A 27,570-nucleotide genomic window follows, 5' to 3' on the forward strand; every position below is an offset into this window, starting at 1 on the left:
AGCAGCTTCACCATCCTCCCGCAGCACAACACTGTATCTGTACCACCACACAATGGGCTGTAATGTCAGCGACGGGCGAGATTAGAGCATCTTCTCGACAGTACTGAATCTGTTTATGGATTTAATGATGATGAAAAAGAAGAAATTCAAGTTCAAGGTGGATTTTGAACTGGACGAGCTCTCCTCGGTCCCCTTTGTTAACGGTGTCCTCTTTTGTAAAGTCAGACTGCTGGACGGCGGGTTCTCCGAGGAGTCTTCACGGTGAGGATGTTCGGTCTGAACACAGTCACGGAGACTGAATTTACTGTCTTCTATCTCACAGGTTAAATCATTTCAGGAGTGTTTGCCTACAGCGTTACGTTATTAGCTAACCAGCTAACAGGCTATATGAGTAACGTTTGAAACTAGCTAACGTCAATCAGTGGTTTGACACTATAACGGTGTTTCTGGATGTTTAAACTCACCGTCCCCTCCAGTTAGAGCCATTTAAACTGACTGTTTCATGACAGAATTGTTAGCATTCACTGGACAAAACACACATTAGCATGCTCTGTAATATACATTAACTAGTTTTCATTTTCGAGGCGACATCTGGTTGCATTTCACAAGCTAACTTCCTCGCTGGTTGTGGAATTGATTTCTTTGAATTGATTTGACACATAACTGCCACAGAGCTGAATACGACTCCTCTATCCATTGCTCCCAGATCAATAGAGTCACTTACCGGTATGTTCTGCGTTGTCTATGGCCCCTGTTTGGCCATAAAATTATCATTGAAGTAGAAGGAAGGTGTCTTGACTGTCTGCTTAATCAATCTGTCATTGATTATCTGATCAGGCAAATGTAAGGACAGTGCAGAGTTGTAAACCTCCAAAAGTCAGCTGCAGTAGGGCAATAATGCTTTTCCAAGTCATTTCTGTGTGATAGATGACAACAACATAGTCATCACAATGAGATTTTTGTTATATAATAATCTGTGATAATACTATGATTTAGTATCAAACATAGATATCATGTCAGTGGTAAAAAAAAAAAAAAAGATGTCGGTGTACTATCTAACTAAACTATCGATTAAAAAAATTGCCTAAAAGTTTGATCCCTAATCGACAGATATCAGACAACATATCGTTGTTACTGACATATCTGTGATACAGTATATCAGCAAACTCATATACTGGTTGTGCTGTAGTCCACAGCAGTGTCATGACAATGCTATTATTGCTTTCAAGTTTCGACAAGCAAGAAAGTAGTTTTTCACTTATAAATTACAGTTAAAGTGGCTTTTATCATTTGTCGCCTTATACAAAGGAAAAAGCAAGTACTGCAAATGAGAGAGTAGGTAGTAAATGAGACATAAAATGTCAGAAAAGTGAAAATTACGTTTTTTTATTTTTTTTATTTTGTCCAACCTAAAGATTATTTATTTACTACTGCATAAAGAGACAAAGTAAAGCAGGAGATCCTTACAACCATTTAACTTGAATGCAATATTTGGCTTTTTTGCTTGAAAATGATTATTAGATTATCAAAATTGTTGCTGATTCATATTCTGTCAAGCTACTTACCATTTAACAGTTTTGGACCAAAATCCAAAGATATTCCATTTGTTTTTAAATATTCCCATGTGGAATTTGAGTTGAAGCTGGAGCCAGTGCATATTTGGTGTTCTGCTGATGAGTAGATTAATTTCTGTCAATAGAGTAACTGGTTGATCATATAATTGTTTCACCTCTAGTAGGGCTGGCTGTTATGGCCTTAAAATAATATCCCAATATTTTAATGCTGCATCACAATACATGTTATTCATCATGATGTTTTGAAATCTCTTCAGAAGCACTTCATAAATGTCACAGTATTTTTGACAAAATACCTCTATTGATTTTGAAGGGAAGACTATTGGTACTTTAGAGTAGAACAGGCGGGTAAGATCAGAGTTTACTGTAATGCAGCCTTTAAAACCAGGAAAAGACAACACTCATGCAATATAACGATATCCAAAATCTAAGGTGATTGATTGAATGATTTATCGTCTTACAGTATCTCACACTAATTGTTTAATGATGATATATTGCCCTGCCCTAACCTCTAGCTGGAAATATTGTCTGGTTTAGTTGAATGGACAAAGTGAAAACTATGTGTCAGACGACAGAAATGTGGTGCTTTACAGATTATGGTTATATGTTTGCACTGCTATGATTGTTAAAGAGAAATAGAAGATGGGATACTAAATAGTTGGCCATGAAAGCACATCACTGTATGCCTGTTACTCAGGGTCACTCTGCGGTCCACAGCACTGGCATGGTAATGCTGTTATTGACAGTCATCTCCTCTGAAACCTGTTGGGTTTTCACTCATTAATTAGACTGCTTTCTACCGGAAAAGCATTTGTTTTGGAGTGAGGCTGTAGAGATTAGATTGCTTGGCCCTGTTATATAACAAGGCCTCTGTTTGCTCTACAGTAAGTAGCTCTTATAAAATGTCTAAATGTGTTGGACGTGAATCACGATGCCTTTAAGGTCACGGCATTAAGGTCATTTTAATATAGCAACAATTGTCTTTGTAACACCGTGAGATGTTCTTTAATCCCATTACTCAGACGATGAAGCTCATATGGTTGAGATTCAAAGTAAAACATCCTGTTCTGGCTCTGAAATATTTTAGCTTGCAGAATTTCTATCCTGAGTGTCGTTAAATTAGATTTTTTCCGCAGCAGTTTGATCTGTTGACCCCTTAAAATATGTTTCCTCTGACACTCTTTTGACTGATCCCAACTGTGAGTGTAAGGGAAGTGAGGATTGTTGTTTCATGAGCTTTTCTTTTCCTTTGGTGTGGCTTGTCACTGGGAGTGCACCATTGTTTCTGCCCAAAACAAGTTTCCCTTGTTATATAAATTTACTTTTTTGAAAGAACATTTCTCGATGACAGTCTTTGTATTGCTGCAAGGAACAGGAAAACATTGCATCGATCCAAGAAATGTCAAAAAGATGAGTTTTCTGTGTGACAGTGCATTTGTGAGAGAGTTTATGCTGCAGCTGCCTTTGAAAGGAGAGCAGTAGTTTAACAAGATAGCTGACCCATGTACAGAGATGAGAGAGACAACTTGTGCTTTAAAGCAGACTTAGTCACACTCACTAATAGTATTTTGCTGAGCTGAGAAGTGATGTGAGCTACGGTACATGCAATCTAGCAAGAAATCCCAAAGCACACACTGTGTCCAGCTGGCTGGGAGTTCCCTCTCCGACTCAGGGAGTTCACTCTCGGAAATGTATCAGCCTCAGGAATGAAGTCAGTGTTTGTAAAACATTGGTCACGCATCTGCTGCTTTTTTATTTATAGTGAGGCAGAGATACAGTGCATAACACAAGCCTGTTTAACGGTCAGTCTTAACCGTCTTAACGGGAATCTGCACACCCTGTTAATGGTTTAAGTCTTATGTCATCAACGCTCATGTTGCACGACAACATTTCTGTCTTTATCCTTCACTCGTTGTCTCTTTTTGTCAGTGCTGCAGTTGGAAGCTCATGTCAATATGTCATAATTTGATGCGTTATTGTGATGTGTACTGGTTTAGTGAGGAAAACCATCAGCTCTGTTTGCATTCAAATCCAGCAAATAAAATCTAAATGAATGGCATGCAGGGTGTCTTAACAGAAGGGAGTTGGTTAGGTGAGTGGGAGAGGAGAGGACGCCAGTGAAAGAGAGGCCATCTGGGGTATCGTAATGCTGCCCACGCACACACGCTTTTCTCTTTCACTCGATCTCATCCTTTCACTAAGAGACGGCTACACCTCACTCTCATTTTAACCTCTAGTTGTTGGCTGAGGATGTGTGCACACGTGTTTCTCTATTATTCTCATGCCAATACGAGCTTCACATACCGGCGTAATCTTTGGATTCAGCCATCAAATGAATGAATAGGTGAAAACAGGACTGTGACTGTAATTAGCTTCTTTTTTAAGTGGCCAGAAAAATCAGAGGCTTAGCACATAAGCTTGTATTGGCAACTTGAATCAGTAGCCTTAAGCAGGGAAGAGATGTGATGATAGTTAATCCAGTAGTCATTCAACCTAAGTGGTTTTCATTGTTATGTAATAGTGATATTAAAATTAATGAAATGAAATTGCGCTTCCACAGACAGGTGATGTGATCAGGCCAGCAAAAAACAAGTGACAAAGCAGGAAGTCAGTGGTTCTCGACCCAAAGAAATTTGCCAGTCAAATCATTGTTGTCTGACAGCAGTTTGTATGGTTGTGACTAATGCTGCATGAGTAGGGTTGGATGTTGCTTATAATTTGATTACACTTCCAATACAATTTTTTTTTTTTTTGTTGGTACAGTTACAAAATATTTTATAAAAGCATGCTTTTAAGAGTTGAAACATTTCTTTCCAAAACCATTTTGTATTTTACAAATGTTACATTTGGTGTAGAATCCACCATACAAAGACTTCTCCTTCATACAATGGAGTCAATTTAAAAAAAAAAAATCTGTTAACACTAAATCAAAGAATAAACCAGAATGGCACTCAGTAGAGCACATAACTCTGCCAGGGCTCAACAGTCCTCCTCTGCGCTCACTTATAGATACTAGCTGCCTTAAAATTTTCATCAAGATCCATGCATTATTCCCCCAAGAAATTGACAAAACTGGAAAACAGCCTATCTTGCAGTATTTAAGAAAGTGAGAAAAAATTCTTTGTCTGGATCAGCACCAAGAGTTGAGTCTTTCTTGGGCTGAGACCCATCCTCCATCCAAGTTTCGTGGAAATCTGTTCAGTAGTTTTTGTGTAATCCTGCTGACAAACCAAACAACAAACAGACACGATTGGTGGAGGTAATAAACAAGATTATTAAACTGATCAGATATTTGATTTTTAATTAGGGCTGCAAACTGTTATTTTTCATGATCGATAAATCTTCAATTATATTCTTGATCAATTGATCAGTTGTCTGTCCATTAAATGTTAATGTCCCATGGTAATGTGCTTAAATGTGTTGTTTTGTACACAACCCAAACATATTCAGTTTACTGTCGTGAAGGCATGAAGAAACCAGAAAATATTTGTATTTGAGAGGTTTCCAATACCCAGTTCTACAGACACATTTTGATTTTATTGTATTTGATTCTGGTACCAAGCCAAACAGCTAATGAGTGTTTATAATGTGAGTTATCCAAACTACAAAGGAAATGAAGCAGCTCTTCAGCTGTACAAATGATGAGCTACATGAGGAGTGAAATCCTAAATCCTGCATTAGTCCCTCCTCAGCTGAACCTGAAAGCATTATTTATTATCTATTATTAGCCTTTGAAAGATCAGATATCATGCATTTGTTGTGGCGCTGCATGTTGTGGTCTCAGAGTGCTTCAAGACGGTCTAAGTCTTTGTGGTTTCTTCTTACAGGGAGCCAGTGCAAGCCAACTGTGTTCGATGGAGGAAACGGTTCTCTTTCCCCTGCAAGATGAGTGCCAATGCAGGGACAGGTGTACTGGACCCTTGTGTGTGCCGTGTGTCTGTCAGAAAGGTACAGTATGCAGCTACTGAGCTCCATTTCAGACTTAAAATATAGATATACCTACATAGTGTGTATATACATAGTGCATAGCTCAGACAAGGGTTTTATGTGAAAATAAAGGTTATTGTTCTTGTCAGTGTAAGCACAAGGCTGGAGAGGAGAGGGACAGGAGAGGAGAGTCTTATCCTTGCGAATAAAATTGCTGTACCCGGCTTAAATTCTGGTATTGGTTACGTAGGCTTTTATGTGGTAAATTGAAACTTGAGAGTGAAATGTGAACTCTAAAACAGCAGCAAAGTCAGCAAGCACAGCATTCAGAAGGAAACAGACTCATCACTGTGAAATCTTTTGCCACTCATCCTTTTGCGTTCATGATATTTGATTATGTATTGTTGCATATTTTTATGGATATATAAGATAAAACACTTAAATAAACCTTCCTGGTAAAATGGATCTTGTGCATCCATCTTGTCTCTGCAAGCTATTTCTGGGGTGTCATGCCATTTTTGTTTTAGGACACAAAGCATGTCATATATAGAACCCAGAAAAGCCTATGTTATTTTGCCTTTATGGTGGCCCCTTTAACCAGTATTTTGGTATTGGACATTTTAAGCAGTTGTCTCTTGCTTGGTGTTAGAGCTAGGGCTGAGCCTAAGCATCTCAAAATGACTTTTTTTGTCATCTGCAATGTGAAAACATCAGATTTTCCCACAGTCAGAGAAAGGAAAAGTGTGCATCCTGCTCGTAGTTCAGTTATAAAAATCCAAACGCACTACGTAGCATCTCTCCGGCTGGGCAGCTGAAGAGTCGATCACAGTAGACAGCAGAAGAGAGGGTTTCTACCACTGTCTGGTTCAAAAGTTGTTCAAAAGACTTCAGACAGTCATCACCAGAGAAGAGATGTCGGACCCTGCCTTAGGCATTTCGGCGCCATGCTTCTCTTAGCTCATCTGTTTTCATCACAGTTAGTTTTGTGGCCATTTGAGACTCAGTTTGTAAAGTTTACAGCATGCAACGCTGCTGCTCCTGCATTGCTGTGTGCAGTGACGCAGCTAAAAAACAAAAAAACATTCAGGGATTCAACTTACAAAATACAGGCCAACACCGGGTCTTCTCGACCAATGACTCAAATCATCAACTTTTATACAATTTTTGTTGTTATATTTGTGATATTTTAATGTTACAGTTATGGTTACACTATATACAATTTTCACAGTATGATAACCATCCTGAAAAAAGTTTTCGGTATTCCCATACAGTACCAGGACTGTGATTATGAATCTGTCTCTTCACTTTGATTTGTACAGAGCCAAAACAATTTAATAAACTTTCTTTTCTCTTCCAAATATATTGAAACTCAAATAAGTCTCAAACACATTGGATGAGCAGGTGGTGATCACCAATGCAATGTTTTCAACCTATGACTAAGTTAAGCATGACTATAGCATTTTAAACTTTATTTAGTTATGTGTATTAAAATGTAAATGTTTATGCTTCTATTTTCCAGGAGCTGAAAGGTGGGAAGGCATATGCAAAGGTAAATCCTCACATACTTATGTTATCCAACCCCCATCCCCTAAGCGAAACTCCAGGTCACCTAGATTTACAGTAATCAGCCATATTTATGTAGATAGCCATGTAAGCCCATAGCAAACAGATGGCCGTCACTGCCTGCGGGTTAACTCATTATGTCACTGTTTGATACTTATTATTTACTAAGTAGTTGAACCTCCTCTCGTGGACTTCCTCGACTACAAAAAAGCTTTTTCTCCCAAATATTAAGATTGCAGAAGAATAAATTAAGTTTGAAGTTTTCTCTCATCCTCTGACCGCTGTCATTTTACATTCAGACTGTCATATTGTGCTGACTGGGCAAAACATGAGTCTCCTGAGAGAAAACAAAGTTCATCCATTGTCATTCTTTCTCCTTCAGCTTGGTTTTGCAGATCTGAATTTAGCAGAGTTTGCTGGCTCAGGGAATACAACCCGCAGATGTCTGCTGGAAGGCTACGATACCAAAAATACTCGCCAGGATAACTCCATTCTCAAGGTAACATTGAAGCTCAGGTGAAGCAGCCACACCAAATTGATTTGACTGTGTGAGGAGGATACCTTTGTGTTTTGAATACAAACCATCCCTGGTATTTTTCTCAACTAGCAGTAAGGCATGCAAAATGTTTTTGTATAAACATCAAGGATTGCTTACGACAACAATGGCTGGGTTCCCAGTAGTCCATTAGATGGTATCCAAATAAAAACTTTAGGTTACAAAGGTAACCGTGGTTGTCTGATAACATGAGTGAGGTATCTCACTATGGGGGTACGCTCTTCTGCGTAGTCCTCAGAAGCCCAATTTCGTTACACCAGTCACATTGGCTGGCAGTCGTGATGACTGCATCAAGAGGAGGGACATCCTCTCCCTATAAAAGAGGGTGATGCATAGTCATCAGTTCATTCAAAATAAGCACACCTCTTCTTCGCTTCACACAAGGAGGGTGGTCTGGTGAGATACCTCACTCATGTTATCAGAGAACCAGGGTTACCAATTGCCAATCATTAGGCTGACAAACCATGACCCCCGGAGGAGCCAACACTAAGCATGGTGTGAGCAAAAGGGAGCACAGTGACATCCAGTGCATAGAACCTTGCAAAGGTGTAAGGTGAAGCCCAACTGGCCACCAAACATATGTCCTGGATAGATGCCTCTAAACAGGGCCCAGGGACCACTGCGTTTTGTCCACATACATGCGTAATGCACACACAGGGCACAATGTTTGTAAACTCTCCTGCTCTGAGGAGAATGGAGGTTGAAAAAGCTGCTATGTCAAGGGGAAGACATACTAGACCAGGGTTCTTTGATCTAAAGGCCAGATTAGGCTGTAACACAACACAAGTGTCCCCTGTGGCAAACTGAAGACTGTCAGTTTGCACAGAAAATGCATGAACATCGCTGACCTGCTTTGCAGATGCCAGTGCCAGCAAAAGAGCAGTCTTAAGTGAGAGCACTTTCAGATCCACCTGATCCAAAGGGTCAAAAGGGGGGTGAGACAGTGCATCCAAAACAGTTGACAAATCCCACGATGGAGTGAGCTGTTTGGATGCTGGCCACAGATGACGGGCACTATTCATAAAACGGCTGACGAGGGGATGTTGCCCCACAGCCTGACCATCAAAACCCACATGGCATGCTGCAATGGCAGCCAACTGTGGCGAAGGCTTTGCCCCTTTCCAGTAAGTCTTGGAGAAAAATGAGAATTACTGGCACCGAGCACTGGAAAGGCACCTCCTATGACCTTGAACACCAGTCTTCAGACACAAGCCATTTACTGTCATATAGTGACCTGGTAGAAAAAGCTCTTGCACTCTGAATGGTTGTAATGATGCTCTGTGGGAGTCCAACCGCATCCAGGTTCAGCCTTTCACGGGCCAAACCCAGAGTGCTAACCACTCTGTGAGGATGAAATATCTCCCCTCCCTGTGATAGCAGGTCTCTACGTAGAGGGAGTGGCCATGGCTGGTCGTACAGGAACTGGCTGATGTCTGCCAGCCAGTGCTTCGCTGGCCAATGAGGAGCTTTCAGGATGAGTGATAAGCCCCTCTTTCGCATCTATCCCCAATGGTGCATCCAGATCTCTCAGGGAGAAGGACATGGGACAATGAGCGTCTCACTCGAGGCATACAGATCAACATTGGGGCGACCGTAGCATGCCCAAATCTGACTGATCACATCTGGAGGAGTTTCTATTCCCAATAAAGAGGATTGCCTCTGGAAAAAAGTCTCTCTCTCTCTCTCTCTCCGTGACAGGAGGTGCACACTACTCCAGAAAATCAGTCTGCGAGCCAGTGTGTGCACGGCTGATGTATGTTACCACAGTCGTATTGTCTGACCGTACATGGTGACCCCTTATGAAGGGAAGAAAGTGCCTCAGCGCCAGGGGATACTGCCAGGAGCTCCAGGCAATTTATGTGGGTGACACGCAGGTGAGGACCCCACACCCCGTTCACAATACTGCCCTCATGGGTGGCTTCCCACCCCTGCAGTGATGTGTCCGTGGTGATCACCTTCCTGGCTAGGACAGGTCCCATTGAAATCCCGTCTCAAAAAAAACGGGGTGCTTCCACTGATGAAGTGCTGCCACACAATCCACCAAAACCCTCACGTGACGATGCCCATGACTTGAGCAGTCCAGTCTGAGGGATGCGACCCAACGTTGAAAGCCTCTCATGTATAGACGACCTAAGGGGATGACAGCTATAGCTGATGCCATCAGTCCCAGCAGCCGTAGGCATGTTCTGAAGGGTAACAACTTTCCCAGGGTCAGGCCAATGAAAGAGATTCTCCAATTGGGAGTCAGGATACTCTTTTCCTGATTCACTCTGAACCTAAGCTCTCCAGGTGCAGCAGGAGCAACTATGTGTTCTGCAGCGCCCCGACTGGACTCTGCAGCCAATCAAAGTATGTGGCTATGCATATGCCCTGCTTCCTGAGGAGTGCAATAGCTGTCTCTGTGCACTTGACATACACTCGAGGGCTCAAAGAGAGCCCTAACGACAGGACCATATACTCATAGGTTGTGCCCTGGAAGGCAAATCTCAGGTACTTCCTGTGAGGAGCATATATAGGTATGTGGAAAATATGCGTCCTTCAGGTTGACTGAAGTGAACCAGTTGCCTAGGCGCACAATTTGCAGCAGGGCAGTGTGTGTCAACATTCTGAACCTGTAAGACCTGAGGTGTCTGTTCAGGGCCTGTAGGTCAAGGATTTGGCGGAGCCCAGTCCCCCCCTTTTTTTGGCATGAGGAAATACCTTGAGTAGAAGCCACATTGGCTCTGCTCTGGAGGTACAATCTGTATTGCCCCTTTTGTTAACAGCAACGATATTTCCTGTTGGAGTCCCCCCGAGCATGGGAATAAACGATCCTCATGATTAGGCCTCAGCCATTGTCTTCTTAATTTCATCAATCAGCACACTCCCTTATTTTTGACAAAACTAATGAACCAAAAAGAAAAACAGAAAAATCTCCTCAACATTTTGAGCTCATTAGGGTGTGCTTCATTAACTTTTGGATTTGCATGTATGATTTCTGTTAAGTACAACTATGCTTGAACCAAAACACCTTTCCTTTTGTAATACATAGAAAACTAGCAAATGGAAACCGTCAGGGTAATTCAAACCTGAATCAATTAACAAGCCTCTTTTTCCTTTCTTAGGTTATCATCAGTACACAGCTCATGTCTGGGGATCCCTGTTTTAAAACGTAAGTTAAAGTAATATTATTGAATTTAAATATGGTGCTAAATCTGCTTTGGTCAGCAGTTCGTACTGTATGAAGCCAGTCAGGGTTGGTGTTAGCTGACTTGTTAAGTCATTCAAGAGACTTAACCATATGATCTCATTCAGATTGGAAGACCATTCAATTCCATATGTTTGTTTACTGAAAAAGCTTGTGAATGAATGTGTTCGACACTGAACCTGCTCAGATTTGGATATTTACAAACCCCTCGAAGAAGTTCCCCCAAAAAAGAAAGTTCAGGCATTATCTCCTCCCCATTTTTGCTAATGGAAAAGTCAAGTGAACTTTTGTAGTCCACAGAAACATTTGTGGAGCTTCACAGCAAAACAAAAACGACTGAAGTGACTGGGGACCAACCGAAAAACCCCATAAAATGGCTCAATCAAGATCGTTATCCAAGTCGCTGATAGACCCGAGATCCCAAATCGATTTGAACTGACTGTGTTTACACCCTCGACGCAGATTTCAGCTTCAGAAAGGGGCCTAATGTCTTTTGAAACCAGTTTCGGATCTTGGGGCTTACGGAGACTTGGAATACGCTGGAAGAGCTGTATGGAGCCATTTTCTTTGTTTTATGTTTATGTTTTAAAACAAGGCCCCATCTACTCCAGTTGTTCAGGCGAATGCTGCAACACTGTTTCGATATGATGCTCTAGAAATGTTTTGTGACTATATTTTTAATTTTTTAATTTTTGGGTGAACTTATTCTTTAAGAAACCCACACCAACCAGCTGCTTTTTCCTGACCTGGACCGGACTGTCATTTAAAGCTATCTCTTCTTTGTTCTTTCAGAACATCTGTAGATTAAGCACCAGTGTGTCAATTACTAAAAAAAAGAAACCCTAAATAAATCTACTATAAAAATCATTCTGTACTATGTGTCATAATTTTGTCATCAGATCTGCTGCTGACTTCATTTGTTTGGGAGCACTTCCAAGAAAGCTGCTGTAGGTGTGGCATTGACATCTGTCAACACTTTGCTTTGTGAGACTTGGAAAAGTTTCATGGGAACAAAATGACACAGTATTATGCAAGCCTAAATAACTTGCATAATAACTTTCCCATGGCAAAAGCATTGATATCATCTGGGGAATGATATACTATAAGTTGTCATACTAGTTCTTAGGGCTGCAAAAAATGGTAAAAAAAAAAAATATATATTGTCGTTATTTTGACAGATATTATGGTATTATTCAGGATTAGATGGAAAGGGTTTTTGGATTTGTACTAGCGCTACAGTACTTCATTATAAAGCTGTTTTGTCACAGATTTAACCTTTAATTGCAGCTTCTGTGATTTGAAATATAGTTTTTCAGTGAAAGTACAAGTCACATACATACGTTCAGAGAATGAAATGCTGCAGAACCCGAGGGCAAAATTTGACCTAAAAAATATTCAGTAGCCTGTATGTTTATGCCAAAATCTGCATCTTGAATTCCAACATGTATTTAAATGCTGAGTATCTCAGTACTGTACCTTTACTTTTAGCCTGCATTCTGAATGCTAATATTTTGTGAAATAACATTATGGTATTTCCCTTGATTAATGTTTTAATCATCTCTTCCTTAATGTCTCACTGTTTTTTTTTCTTTCTCACTTGCTTTGTAGTAATGTCTTTCTTAAGTATGATTTGAATGATGAACACAATGAAATACAAGAAAGGAGAAAAAAGGTCTCATTGTCTCTCCTCTGTCATCAGGCCTCCCTCCACAGCCACAGTGATCGGGATCCAGAGTGATGGAGAGAGCCTGCTGGAGGAGAGGAGGGGAGGGGACTCACAGAAAGGCTGTTCTGGTGAGACCAATCACGCCACATTACACTCCTCTGCTCTGCTTAGTCATCCCACTGGCTTTTACAAACATTTACAGACAACTGAAAGAGCACACAGTCTTCGCTCTGGAGTTGTATTCCACTTTCTTATTAGGCACTGGTTCTCTGATCAGCTCTCCTTTGTTATGTCATGTTCCTGCTAAAAATTGGTTTAGATTTATGAAGGAATTATATGGATATCATACCTCCCTAATAACTCTCCCAACATTTTAGCTTGAAATCACAAGGCTGAAACTGATTTTTCATTTTGCTTGGGTCCCATCTGCATAGTTGTGTAAGCTCTCTGTGCATGAGTGGAGTTGCTCAACATCACCTCATCTGTTGTTATTGCAGCATCAATTTCAGCTATATGTGGCTATGTAGCTAGAAGATCGAACCAACATTAATGCAAACAAATTGATAGATTTAAAGTAATTAAATTAAAAGTATTTAGTTACCCTTATAATCTTAGAATGGTTATAATTCAAATTTACTGGGCAAATTCAGAGTACTGGGGGGTATCATTTATTGTAAGTAGTAATTTTGGATAGAGTGCTCTGTTATATTTGATAAATAATTGCTTCATTACAGTTCTGCCACAACAAGAGAATCTCCAGCACTTACTAAATGAACTGTAACATAATCTCTGATTTACTTGCCTCCTTGACACATTTCACCACAGTAATGATTTAGATTTTCAAATCTACCAGAAATTAAATTGGGTAAGAAACACATCAAAGTAGTATAATCTTATATGAGGATGATATTTATTACAACAGAACTCTTATTTTAAACAACGTATTCTAATTGTTTTAAATGAGAAAATTATGACGACACCGGTCAAAATGTCATACGGGATAACAGTAACAAGTTCTCAAAACACTATCATATATAAACTTTTGAAATCAATAATAACATAAAAATAGATAAATAAATTGAGGCAGTTACCAATATTAAGAGCTCAAAAATATTTTTGTTCAGTATAACCTGCTTGACATGAGCCTATTTGTTCAAGTTCCTTACCGCCATTTTAACTCTGCAGTGTGATTTCAGCGGCAAAATGTATGACGATCTTTTACAGCACTTTGCATCAAACTATTACTGTTTACTCAGTTCCATAAAATGAAATTAAATAAATTAAATCAAATTAAATTCTAGTTTTGGGACAAGATGCTCACATGCATAACAATCAACTGGATGTGATATTTTTGTGATATTTAACTACATCATTGCTAACACTCGTACAATAATGCCTGTGGCAGAGATGACATTAGATTAAAATTAGTTAGATTAATAAAATATTAGATTAAATTGTATTTGTTTTTTGTAGGTTTTTCACATTTCACCATGAGGTTCAGACAGTTATCCAGTATGATATTTTGTGCCTGTAATGTCTAATAACTCCTACACTGAAGATAATACCTTTAATACAGTTCACAACATTTAATAAACAGAAATAAAGAACATTTTGAACACATCAAGATGAGCATCAATTTGAAAATGCTGTCATGAAGTTATTCCAACTTTATAAAATCAGCCTCTTTTTTTTTTGTTTCCTAATTCACAGGTTAATTAATTATGCTTCGGATATTGATCTGCACTCATGTCTCTCCAGCATGATGTAATCATACTTCACATGACTGCAATTTATCTATGATCCAGCATTATGAAAATATTATTCCTGCAACTGCCCCACATCTGCTACATTTCATTCCTGTTTCACCCCCCTCACTCTTGTTCTGTGTGTGTGTGTTCATGTGTGAAACATTGCAATGCCTGCTCCTCCTAGAAGCTTCAGAGTGTAGTGCATGTATAATTTAAACTGGTTCTCTTTTAGATTAGCTACAATCTGCTCTGACCCTGTGGGCTCTAACATGGTTAAAAATAGGACTGTGTGCAAGCCCGTCTAGGGGGTTTGTGTGTTTGCATGTGTACACCACGTGTGTATTCGTCTGCTGAAGACAATGCTCTTTCCCATCAGCATCATCATGGCTGTGCATGTTTACAGTGTATGTGCTGGTGTGTTTCATGTGTGTGAGCAGTATCAGATCAAATGAGAGGTTTTTTATATTATGAGCAATTATGATGTATTATTTTGTAGATGACTTTGTGTTTTAGTTATGTATGCTAATCCTCCAAGACAAGTATGAACAGGACAATTTATCTCATGAGATAATGTGTCAACCCTGCATAGGGTCTCCAGTGGAGTCAACAAGCTTCCATAAATGGGTGAAAGTGACCTGTATTAGAACTGGAATCAGTAGATTCTGTTGATAATAAATAAATGGGATCTTTGAATTTTGCACAAAATAATTACTGGAATTCTAACCAAGAATTATAAAGATTACAAGTCTTTGTAATTATTTGCTTTTTTGTTTGCTTTAACGTATTTTGAAATTAAAGTTGAATGCACAATGTAATGGCTGTAGAATACTAATAAGCCTAAAAACTACTAATAAGTTTTGTTCCCCATTAACATTGCTTTACCTCTGCAATTTTGTCTGCCACGAGGCATGAAAACTCCCGGGAAAATGAGCCTGGCACCATTTCTATCTACTTATACATCTCCATGATAGACTAAATGAATGATTAAACTCATGTTTTGTCCTGCGTCATTGGTAGTTCTCACTCTGAGGAAAACAGAAAGCAATACAGTTGTCTGTTTAAAAATAGCATTTCACACTACCTGTTTCTGGCCAAGATCATTGCACACTGGTTTATTTACATAGAAGTAAGCTATTATGACTATTAAACACACTTGACACTTTTTGTGACCTTCTTTTCTTTATCATTTGAGAGGTATATAAAAAAAATAGATTTTTGGGGATGTAAATATAACATATTTACATCCCCAAAATATTGGAGAAAAAAAACAATAGCGGGGTCATTTTTGACCCACCGAGCAGTATCAGCTCATATCTTCAGATAAAGTTGCTATTTTCTCCTGTGTCGCAGAGACAGGGGCCTTTTCTCCCTCTTCTGCAGACACTTGAACTCTGAACTTTTACTGTCTGGCAGCTCAGCCTTTTGTTAGTTTGGCTACTTGACATTAAAATGGTGGCACACATTTTGGTGGGTAAAAAAGACTCAAACTTAAGAAACTATTGTACATACCGTTTCATCTTACATGTCCAAAATGTCCTAAAACTGCTTTTTTAGGTTACTTTTTCCTACATGTTTTAGTGTAACAGGCGCATTATTTATAGTAGATTATTGTTTAACCACCTCTGCTCAGCTCCCATACTTCATCATATGTAATAGTATTGAATGAGAAGCTACCCTGTGATTCCCAGCCAGTCTTCTAATGTGTTTATCTTTGCCACAACCCAGGCAGAACTATTGCTGTGTCCAGATACTTTCCAACTTGCTCATTATGTTGTACTAAAGGACAGCGTGTGGGAGGCAGAGAGAGGTTTTCTCTGTTGTTGGAACTGTTGTCTATTGGCAGAAATAAGCAACAACAGCCATTAAAAAAAAAATCTATGTTGTACACAATATAGATACACTATTTTGGTTGCCATGTAACATTGCAGAAACCAGGTCTGTGTCTGTGGTCTCAGTTGAAACCTACACAGAGATCTTATTCATATAAACACGTGCTTCATAGAGCACATTTCTGGTCTTGTCTGTGTAATCTGCAAGGAAGAGTGAAGTATGTTGACACAAATAATTGACCATTTAAAGAATGAATGTGGTGCAGGGAGGTGCTGCGTTTTTCAGATTTTTACTGTGTTGCTGTTGAAATTTTGGTTGAGCACAATCGACCACAGTCACGTTGTTCAGCTACTCCTGCTTTCATTCACAAAAACACAATCCATACCACAATTAAATCTGGTATGTTGAGCTTAGAATGAGCCATGGTAAGTAAACAGAGTGGGCCTCTACAGGTTTAGTGCTTTGGCACCAGTTTCTCTCTGACTATACTGTATGAGGAGGCATAAGAAAAGCTGTACATGTAGTGTTTTTACTGAAATGATGGTAGGTTTTTGCAACAGAACAGACTTTTGTAGAGCTTTAAGACCTGACTGTCTTTTCTTTTGTTTTTTCTCTTCTAGCAGAGAGTCGAGAAGGGAAGTGTCCAGTTGTTTCTGACGATCTCGGGGGCAGCTGCCACTCCCGAACATCCAGCTATGCCAGCCAACAGTCCAAACTCTCAGGTAGGGGCAACACAGGTACAGAAAATGTGAAAGATTTTTGTTCTGATTTCCTGTTCTTGACCTAACAAGGATGGATGGAAATCAGTCTGACCATTTTTGCAGATATAATGTATATATAGTTGTCCAAGCTGGCTTGGTGAGTGACAGACTGCCAGCCTTTACTAAATAACACTTATCTTTTGCTTTCCTACAATCATTCTACTGGAGATAATGTGTGTGAGGTCAAACAGAGCAAAGCGTTTGACTAAGGAGAAAGGAAGTGATAAAATTATTTTCCAGTGAAACTCCACCATAGCAGGCCAAATCTGAGGCTCGAGTTTCCATTAAAGGCAGATCAGATGACTGTAATAAAAGATCGGAGGAAGTGGAGAGATGCACTGAGAACAGCTCTAATGACCCTTTAATTCTGAATTTGAAAGTGTACTTCCTGCCACATATAACTCTTGATAGATTTATCTGAACCACATATTAGTGTGTGGGAAGTTTGCTCTTCCATGGCTGTAGTGAACTGATGCCCTGAGACGTGTCTTGCTGGAAATGGCTTCCTGCAGACACTAAGAGCATGTCAGTGTGTGTGTCACTGCACTGCTTTAAATCTTTTAACACACTGCTTGACAAATCTGCTCGGCAGAACAGCAAAATGATTTTTGCGAGGAAAAAAATACTGTATATTAACATTAATTCACAATCATTTATGAATCAATGTTTTAATTCAGACATTAGACTGTAAATCTGTATCTCCTCCTAGGAGTGTTTTCCATTAGTAAAGCAATTATTGGAGTTTTTATCTGCATATTAAATTGATCCTCTGTCATTAATGTTTAAATGCAGATTAGAGTATTGCTCCATAAATCTGTAATGTTAAAAATGTATCTGCGGTTTAAGAACTGTTATCTATATTATTAAATGAAACCATTACCCATCTCTTAGGCTACAGCACAGGTCACTCCCGCTCCTCCAGCATGTCAGAGTTCAGCCACCGACGGAACCATTCAGTGGGCAGCACTTCAACGGGCATCGGCAGCATCCCGGAGCCCAGCGAGGACCGGGACAGAGAACCCAGACCCTGTCCTGCTCTACCTGAACACCCAGTCCCCGCAGCCACCACTAGCAACCCAACGGGTACACCAGTACGGAGTGCCTCATCGTGTGAACGACTCAACAGGTGATTCTTAATTTATTTGGCAAGTAGGGAGCATACGGAAATGTAATTTATGAAAAGTACATACAGATGTCATCATTGTTATAGCCCCATTTGATGAACAGAAACCAGTCAGCAAGTCAAATCAAATAGAGTGGCAGTAAGTTATTCTAGGGCCTTTCTGAAACCACCCCTACACCCTCTCCCCACACACTTCCACTGTGTTTCCACGTGGAGGGTCTGCCACATTAAGTGCAGTCCCAAACCAATTAGCCTGGAGTGGATGTGGGTTATAAAACGCTCCCAAAGCTGATGTCTACAACAATGCTGACTTACTGTGCAGTTGCGTGATGTGTTTGTCAAAGAAAACACTCCATCATTTGTACGTTTGTGCAACTACTACAGACGTAAACTGCTCAACCTAAAACAGACATTGAAGTGTTGGATACTTACAGGGACAGTTGCTAACATTTTTGCAAAGAAATGCAGCTTCCAAAGGATGCTGATTATGAAACCATGGTTACAAAAAAGTATAATAGTTCCCGTTTCCACAGAGAGAGAGGGAAGTTTGTTCCGATGCATGCAGCTGCCCTACACCTCAATGAAAGGTGCTTCATTGAGCTGCCAGTCTGACTTCAAGCAGAATTACACTCTATACTGTGACATAGTGGGCGTGGGGAGGGTCCGGCTTAAGAAAGACCAACATCACACCTGATACCTTTGTCACATTTGAGGAAACAGCTACGAACCAGAGCAGCCGAAAAGTATCTGGGTTTATTATGTGGTGGTCAACAGGGGCTCTTTGTATTTATAAAAATGTTAGTCATTGTGTTTGTGGGGTCTAAACATATCCAACCATGAATCAACCTCCCCAAACTCAAGACTGGGGATGGTTTTAAGAACTTTACCTGCATTCTGTCATGTAGGTCTCTTGTCATTATTACATCAGACATTGCAGCATGTTTTACTTTATCAAGAAATTACTTTAAGGTTTTTGAAGGAATAGTTCCACAGTTTTTCACATTCTTTTTGAGTTAGATTAGAAAAAGGCACCACTCTTATATCTGTGGATGTAAATATGAAACTACTGCTAACAGCTTTAGTCTCCATTGTCTGCCTGCTAACAGAGATTATCAGATTCAATATGAGAAAGAAACAGCATCTTAAGTTTGTGGTGGAAGCCATTAGTGGTCAAACAGACACAAACTGACTTTCCTTTATCCTCTTCTCAGACACCCAGTGAAGCAGGACTCTATGGAGTCTCAGCTGAAGAGAATGGACGACACACGGGTGGATGCTGACGACGTTGTGGAGAAGATTCTCCAAAGTCAAGACTTTACACCCAGTCTACTGGACTCTAGTACTGAAGGTAGGCTACTCATCCAGGGAAACAGATGTCTAGAATGACCATGTTTATGACCATTGTATACATTTAATTTCGTCTCTTCAAGGAAAGGTTAAAATTATAAAATTCAACTTTATTATCATACACTATAGTAGAAATTATAATCCATTACATGATGGACAGGACGTTAATCAGTTACCATTTTAAAACTGTTCTGTAGAAGTAATTGTGAATTACACATTTTCTGGTTCCAGCTTCTCCAATGTGAAGGCTGGCTGCGTTTCTCTGTTTTAATTGTAAAGTGAGTACTTGTTGAAAATGTTAGCTTGTGCTCTGGGAATTTGTGATTCACATTGTTTATATACTTAACGTCAACACTTATCCCATCATTTTATTTACCTATCGATTATTTTCTTGATAAATCTACTTATAAAATAATAATAATAAATGCCCATCCAAATTCCCCATAGCCCAAAGTGAGATTTTAAAATGTCTCTTTTTGTTTGACCAACTATACAGTGATATACAAGAAAGAAAGGCAGAAAATGTTCACATTTAGGAAGCTGATATCAGCTGATATTTGATTTTTACTTGAAATTTGACTCAAACAACAATTAAATTATGACAAGTTGCCAACTTATTTTCTGACCGTCAAATTATAAATGTACGAATCATATCAGCTTTACAAATGAACAAAAACATGTTGTTCACTTGTATACATCTCACAGCCATTTTGGACAACACAATAATTAACTCCACAGTATTACATTACCCGATGAGTCAGTCTGTACTTTGAGGAGTAGGGCATTTTCTTTCTTTCCAAGGTCTCATCCAGCTCAAAGCTAGGAAAAGAATGCTTCTGTCAATACATGATTATTTTTAGATTGCCTAGCAACTGGCTGCTCCTCATGACAAGAATTACACAGGAGGCTGTGGTTGCTCTCTGTACTGACCACGTTACTACAACTGTGTCTGTTTCAGAGGAAGGCTTGCGTCTATTTGTTGGCCCTGGGGGAAGTACAGCCCTTGGAAGCCATCACCTTCCCACCAGGTGAGCTGAGGACATTCACTTAAGTCTTATTGAATGATTTGTTCTTCATAGTAGAAGTCAACAATAGGACCTTTTACAAACTGTTGTTACGGGCTGAACTTGGTTCTGATAGTAGCCGATGGCTGCGCAGCCTCCACCAACTGTGGGGAGGTTATGCTGAGTCAATCCTCAGCATTTGAGGGCCACTTCTGCTGAAAATATCTAAATCCTCTTAATCTCCCTCTTAATCTAAAGTAAATAAATTGGCACAGACAGGTCACTGCTGTACGTTAACGTTAGACATGCAGCAGCCATACATGCACAACAGACTTTAATTAATGTCACGTTTTTCAATGTAGACTAAACGAGAATAGCATTACATCAGAGATATTTTTTTTTATAAAGTAATTCTCCACTCCATGAAATACCTTCCACACATTACTCTTGCGATAGGGTTAGTAAATATGGCACTACTGTTAAATCTTTGCAGTCCCGAGGTAACGTTAAATGCTGGAACAGCTGATTTTACCTGAGGCTGACAAGTGTGGCATTCAAGTCATATTTAGTCTTGCATAGCCAGACCTCTCTCATTTGACCTGTTTTCAGGTTATCTAGTCTTGACTTGTCCACGATAGGGACAGGGCACTGAAGGCAGGCAGGAAAAAGAAACTATTCTGTTAACGTTACGTCACTTAATACTGTACTTACCAATGTGGCGTTCTCTCTTCCAAATAATCCAGCCATGTGACTATCCATTCACTCATGAAATTATATCGCACACTTTAGGAACCTCCTTACCCCGGGAATATGCGAAAACATTAATGATTTGTAAGAATGGTATTTAACAATGTAACAGGACGCCCCGCAGAAGTAATCCTGGCCACAGAACAGCACATCGTCCATTGTACATAGAACAGATTCCAATGATGTAAACCACTAAATCACACGTTTCCAGATTTTGTGTCTTGATATCAAACAGACAGCTACTGCCAGCTTTCAAACTCAAATTAAAGACTGTCTCCTGCACATCTCTAAAGTTACTCTATTTTACCAGCTTTATAAAGTCCTTGTTTCACAGTAACTTTTCAATATTCTATGTTGTGCCTCTCCAGCTTTCACCAATAACAAATAATCACCATTAATCAGCTATCAGCTTTTTCCTTCTATAGTTATTATATCACCCTTTAAAAATCCACCATCAGTTGACCTCTACTTTATAGATGATGGAGAGAGACGTTGGAGGTGATTGCAAGAGTAGAAGGTTCAACCACACATCAATAACTATTAGATGAACAGCCATTATATTTGTACAAACCTTTCCCATCAGGTCATCACCATTAGGTTGGCATTTTTGGTTTCGAGTGAATGTCTAAGAACTATTGTATAGATTCCCTGGACAGTTCTGTGCACACATCTATGCCCCCCTCAGGATGAATTGTAATCATTTGGGTGGTCCCTTAATTTTCCATCCACGGCCGTCATCAGGAAAAAGTTATGTATTATGACTAAATACCTGCAAATGTTAGCATGTTCAAATGCTAAACTAAGATGGTTAAGTGGGTAACCATTGTACTTGCTAAATATCAGCATGTTAGCATTATAATTGTGAGTCTGTTAACATGCTCCAGTAGATGCAAAGTACAACAAGTATTTAGAAAAAATAAATAATTTATACATGCTCGGAATCTGCAATCAATTTTTTAGCGTAACGCAAGCTGTGATCTATAAATGTTTGTTGCTTTTTGCTAATATTATGTTTCTCTGGATATAAGCCCAGCAGAAAAATTAGGGTCTAGTAATATTTGTTTTGGAATGATCTTCTCTGTTATAGCTCTTACCTCCTTCCAAAAGGTTTGAATACTTCAGCATTGCCAAATACAGTGAAACAATGTTCCTGTAGTCTCCATACATTTTGTGCATATGTCTGGTATGTTTTTATTGTATCGATTTTAATCCACTGGCGTCACATATGACCACATTAACCATTTATACTGTATTAGTTTAAGACGTGTATTTATTGACATTTTATGAGCATTACCACATGCTACTATCCAATCTCCATTCGAAATTTAAATTTTTCTTTCCAGGCATTGAACCTGTGCCGTCAATCTTCAGATGAGTGAGATAACAGAAAAAGTGATGGTAAAAGACAGTTTGAGAAAGGGTACCATATCTGAGCTTTATCATTTACTAAGTGTAAGGGTCTGGTAAGCATATTATTTTGATTCACTTTAACAACATTTTTAACCTGAAGTTGATTGAAGAAGAGTTTAATATCAAGGTTAAATTTAGATCTCAGCTCCTCAAAAGACATCATATTATCTGATCTGTGAAATTAGTTTGTTTCTGTAGTTTTTTGTGTGTCTGAGTATAAGTATAAGGGAAGAGGTAAATGTAAATCATGAGATTTCATTGCGGCCCAGTGAGGAGAATCATTTTTTGAAAAATAAAACATAATAGATCTCACCTGCACTGCCCAGTAGTACCACACAATGTTTGGACATTGTAAACCATTGTAAAATAGAGTCTTAACACCTTTTGCCCTGGATGGGATGATGCTGTGAAAACACGACCCTGCCACCTCCTTCTAGTAACTTTACAGTCTTCATCTAAAAGACTGTGCGGTAACATATAAGACTGTTACCGCTTGTAACAGTCTTATACACCGTTCAGGCATAATATTATGACCACCTGCCTAATATTGTGAAGGTTCCTCTTGTGCAGCCAAAACAGTTCTGACCTGTCAAGACATGGACTTAAGACCTCTGAGGGTGTCCTGCGGCGTCTGGCACCAGGGCGTTTTATAGTGGATCCTCTGGGTCCTGTATGTTGGGGGTTGGGCCTCGATGGGTCAGACCTCCTCCAGCACGTCTTACAGGTGCTCGATCAGATTGGGATCTGGGGAATTTGGAGGCCCGGTCAACACCTTGGGTTCTTTATTGTGTTCCTTGAGCTGTTCCTGAGCAGTTTTTGCAGTGTGTCAGGGCACATTGTCCTGCTGGGGGGCCACTGCCATCGGGTAGTGTTGTTGTGATGAGGGGGTGTACTTGGTCCACAACAGTGTTTCGATGGGTGGTGCATGTCAATCAATATCAATAAATCAATCAATAAACTCCTGTGCTTCGGCCAGAGTTTTGAAGATCTGCGTCGATCTTTGTGTGTTACCAACAGTCTTGCAGGGTGAATAGCTCTGTGTCAGATCCCTCGGTTGCGCATTTCCTGGCGGACCAGGTCGAATTGTTTCCTCAGTTGGCGAAGTCTCGTAGCCAAGTCTGAATAAAACCTTACCTGTTGGTACTTGTAACAAATGTCTTTTTTAGCCCTTGTATCAGCCATAATTGCTTGCTTGCCCTTGTAGCTGACAAACTTCATTATAAGTGTCCTCGGTGGCGCCTTGGTGTCTCTCATCGGTCCGATGCAGTGTGCCCGTTCATAGCATCTAATGCCTCTGGGATCCACTTCTCCAAGGAGGAACATGGGTCTTGTCCCGCTGCGCTTTCCGGCAGGCCCACCAGTCTCACTTTGTTTGACCGCGACCTGGTTTCCAAGTCCAAAAGCTTACTCTCCATCATCTCACTTTTTGACTCCAGTGTCCATACTTTAGCTTGCAGGCTAACTACTTCATCTTCGGTGCTTGATACTCGCAATTCCACCTGCGATACACATTCGGTGAAATCACTCATCTACTCCCTTATATCTTCTATCGTCATCCCAATTCCATCCAATCTTGATGGAAACGCTGCCTTCATGGAGCCTATAGCAACCAGTAGAGTAAAGAGGGAATAATATGTGTTGTAAATTGTCAGCTGTACTGTCTCATATGTGAGCCAGTTATTATATTGTATTGCTCATGTTGTGTCTTCTTGTCCTCCTAGGGTTGGTGCTGGAGCGTACGAGCAGGTGGTGATTAAGCGTTAGACCTGCAGTCTCTCACAGGTGGACTCACACTGCTTACATGAAAAAACTGGATGTAAGGCTGTGTCTATTTCAATCTGCATTCCTACAGCACACACTATACCTGATCAGCAGTGTCTGACATGAGCACTCTGAACAGTCGACGTTACAACAGCACCCTCCTGTGTTCATATCTCCTACACGACACTGTAGCTCCCCTGTTAGATTTTTAAGAGTGAGAGGTGGACAGTTCTCTCAGTTAAAAATACAAACAAATGAAACATTGACCAGATTGTTCCAAACAATGACATATATGTACCTGAAACTGTCCACTCCTCGTCAGGAACTGGAAGAAAACAATTGAACTTTCTCTCTAATGAAGGACACCAGGACGAGCTGTGTGTGCGCATCATCTACGCTGAAAAGGAGTATGCGATGCATTTTCAATACATTCCTTTTGTCTCTCAGAGTTTGTTTTGGACTACCTTTTCTAAAAGGATGTCCTATTTAATATTCGCCTATAAGCTGCTAAAAAGCTGTAGACAACAGTTAGATGATATTTTACTACACAGATGAGGCATCAGACCTGAGCTATTTGACGTGTGAACGTGGACAGTGTTTGAATGTGTTTATGTCTGTGGTAAGACCACTTCTATTAGTACTAAGAGTTATCCTGTTATCTTGAGGATGAGTGGAGAGATGTGACATGATCTCTTGTAAGGAGTGCTATATTGGTACTTACAAAGACAAACTGGGGAAAAAACGTGCGTACTTGATATCATAAAAGTCCTTGTTCTTATTTGTTTGGCACACTACTGAGGATTGTATTAGAATATCCTGCAGCATTAATCTGCTCTACAAAGGCAAAACACAGTAACGGCATATTTGGTCGAAACAGAAAAAAAAAAAACCTAAATCCTACTTTTGCTTGTATATAATCAAATTTAATGTTACAGAAATCCTTTAAAAATTTGCAGTTTGCCAGAAATTGGAGCTTTAAAAATAATCCAACAACAGTGCGTACATTATGGCTTTGTATTGCACTCCAGCTTAGAGTAACTACACTGCTTTCGGCTCTAGAAGCTGTTGTCACATTAACAGCACTCTGTCACAGAGAGACAGCCAAAGAGCTAAATAAGAACTACATCAAGTGAAAGCTAGCTGGTGAAATGCCCAGCTAAGGAGATTTTTTTAGGTGTTGTAAATTAAATTTAATTCCATTTTGATGAACTCACATCTTGGTAATTAATTTTCTTATTCTAAGTAACTACATGAAGCAGTAGTTAAATCCCATCAAGAAGGCGAAAACACGGCTAAACCCTGCAAAGGGTAACTATCGTAACAGACTTGAGAAATGTATGCGCTTCAATTGGACTAAGCTACTTTTAAATCACATTTAAATGTATTAAATTGTAAAGTATTTTATCAATTTCAATATAAATATATTAATAGATGTACAGACACCCAGCAAAACAGCTACATTTAATTCCTTGAAACCTATACACTATCAAACTAAAGTATATTTTCTTAAACTATTTTAAAAGGATAAGACAGCTGAAAAAACGTTTTCGTTCTTGGTACATACTGTGTTTCTCCTCAAACTCCCTAATCATCCAAATGCAGAGTGCAGTTTCTGCTTTTTCTTTTCTTTTCTTTTCTTTTTTAAAAGGGTATGATGTAGGCTATAACACAGCTTTGATTTTTGTAAGGGTTAGTAAAATTAATCAGCCTAATAGGTAAAAATAAAGATATTACACCATCTGTCTTTCACCCAGTTTGCCAGCCTTTTTCTCAAATTCACATCGTCCGTAAGTTACTGGTCTCTGCCTTTGTAGAGCAGTAAATACCAAAAACAAAAGGGGCTTTTACGATGAATATCACTATAGGAGGGCATATATCTAATGCCCAGCGTTTCAGCTACGTACTTATTGTATACTTACGCTTTGCAACTAAGCTACATCTTTCCTGCGCTGTCCTGTTGACCAGGAAGCTTACATCAGTGAACAACTTAAAAATCCTGTGACATTCTAATAATTTCATTAATGTGCAACTGAAGCCTACTTGTTTCAATTTAAGATTGTACAGTGAAGGACTAGTTAAGTAATCCACTGCCATGAAGTAAATACTCAGAACTCTTTAAAAAGACCCAGGGTAACAGTTGTGTGTGTATTACATCAAATCAAATAGAGAACAGTGTTATAACCAACAAAGTCAATGAATGATTAGTGCTTCAAATAAATCTCATTTAAGAACAACAAGTATAATCTGCTGAAATCTTTGAAATCCTGATGGTTTCATGCATGTAAACTACTTGCATTTCTAGCCTAATTGGAGAGTAAGCGCACAATTTATTCAGTTTTTGAACAAATCTGCCAAAGTACACAACATACTGTTATTACCTGGGAACTGTCAGGCCTATGCATAAGGAGAATATTAGACACATTATAACTAGTGAAAGCAGACTGTACAGTATCTGTAATCTTCTGTCTCCCATCATAAGCCATAGTAGAGGTAGGATGATTCCTCTTCTAGATGAACTATATACATGTTATATCAATATCTGCACAAGCGTCATCAGTGTGTGGTGTTTTAACTATTCGTCAGTGTTCTCTGTTTTTATGTTTGTATGTTCTGCATGATTAAGATGTCCTTTTTGTTAGCTTGCAGAACTTGGCACATCTTCATGTTTTTCCTGATTTGATATTGTGCCATCTTTTAATCCGAGTATGTCCACACTGAAGGAACAATCGTGCTCGCCTATATAGCATGTAGGAAATCATTTTGTCGTCATTACTCCATGTTAAAAGCAGATGCCTGCACAGTGTATTATGTAACCGTAAGTCAGTGTTCTCATTTTATGTTTTTATTTTCGGCATGGTTTAAATGTCCTAAGCTAAATCACATCTGAAGGATATCATCGTCTTTGTTTCTGAATCTTTTTGATTGCTGATATTGTGCCATATTTTTGCTAAATATTTTATTGTTCTGGACAAAAGTGTTCTCACTACATAGTTAAGACAGTGGTAAGTGTATGATTTTACAGCTACCAAATATCAACTATTGCAGTTTTTTGTGTTATTTTTTTGGATAAAAATCACTTGTTTTACCTGTGTGACACAGGTATGTTCATCTTGGTACCTAACATGTTGTTACAAACATGGTTTCTTCTTCTCTTCTGTGAAGCTGTTGTCTATATAAAACTGTAAAATGTATTTTCTTGTAAAGTGATGTCCTCCGCTGTTATGACACTGTCCAGTGTTACCTGTTACAGACTTGTTCTTTAGACCAACATTTACTTCCTTAACAAGTGTACTGGATGCTTCACATGTGTACCTTGCACTGTTGAATAAAACAGTTAAAAACTTTGAGCATGTGTAGATTGTGCTT

At 39.3% G+C, this 27,570-nt stretch overlaps 1 protein-coding gene across 3 annotated transcripts; it reads left to right on the forward strand.

Annotated features, from left to right (window-relative positions):
- fam102bb (family with sequence similarity 102 member Bb) lies at positions 1-27,551 on the forward strand. 3 transcript variants are annotated; one of them, XR_014622789.1, is made up of 12 exons: positions 1-261; positions 5,402-5,522; positions 7,021-7,050; positions 7,447-7,563; positions 10,725-10,771; positions 12,507-12,601; positions 16,672-16,773; positions 17,704-17,938; positions 19,147-19,283; positions 20,241-20,310; positions 24,165-24,259; positions 24,527-27,551. XR_014622789.1 is itself a non-coding variant. In XM_084355591.1 (11 exons), exons 1-11 carry the CDS (start codon positions 116-118, stop codon positions 24,205-24,207), a joined length of 1,143 nt encoding a protein of 380 aa, XP_084211717.1. In that variant the 5' UTR covers positions 1-115; the 3' UTR covers positions 24,208-27,551. The 3 variants fall into 3 exon arrangements, 2 of the variants coding, with proteins under 2 accessions (XP_084211717.1, XP_084211718.1); XM_084355591.1 differs by having other exon boundaries at positions 24,165-27,551; XM_084355592.1 differs by having other exon boundaries at positions 16,675-16,773; positions 24,165-27,551.
- Positions 27,552-27,570: the final 19 nt, after the last annotated feature.

Source organism: Pagrus pagrus (genome assembly GCF_965226575.1).
Source record: "Pagrus pagrus genome assembly, chromosome: 6".
Classification (NCBI taxonomy): Eukaryota; Metazoa; Chordata; class Actinopteri; order Spariformes; family Sparidae; genus Pagrus; species Pagrus pagrus.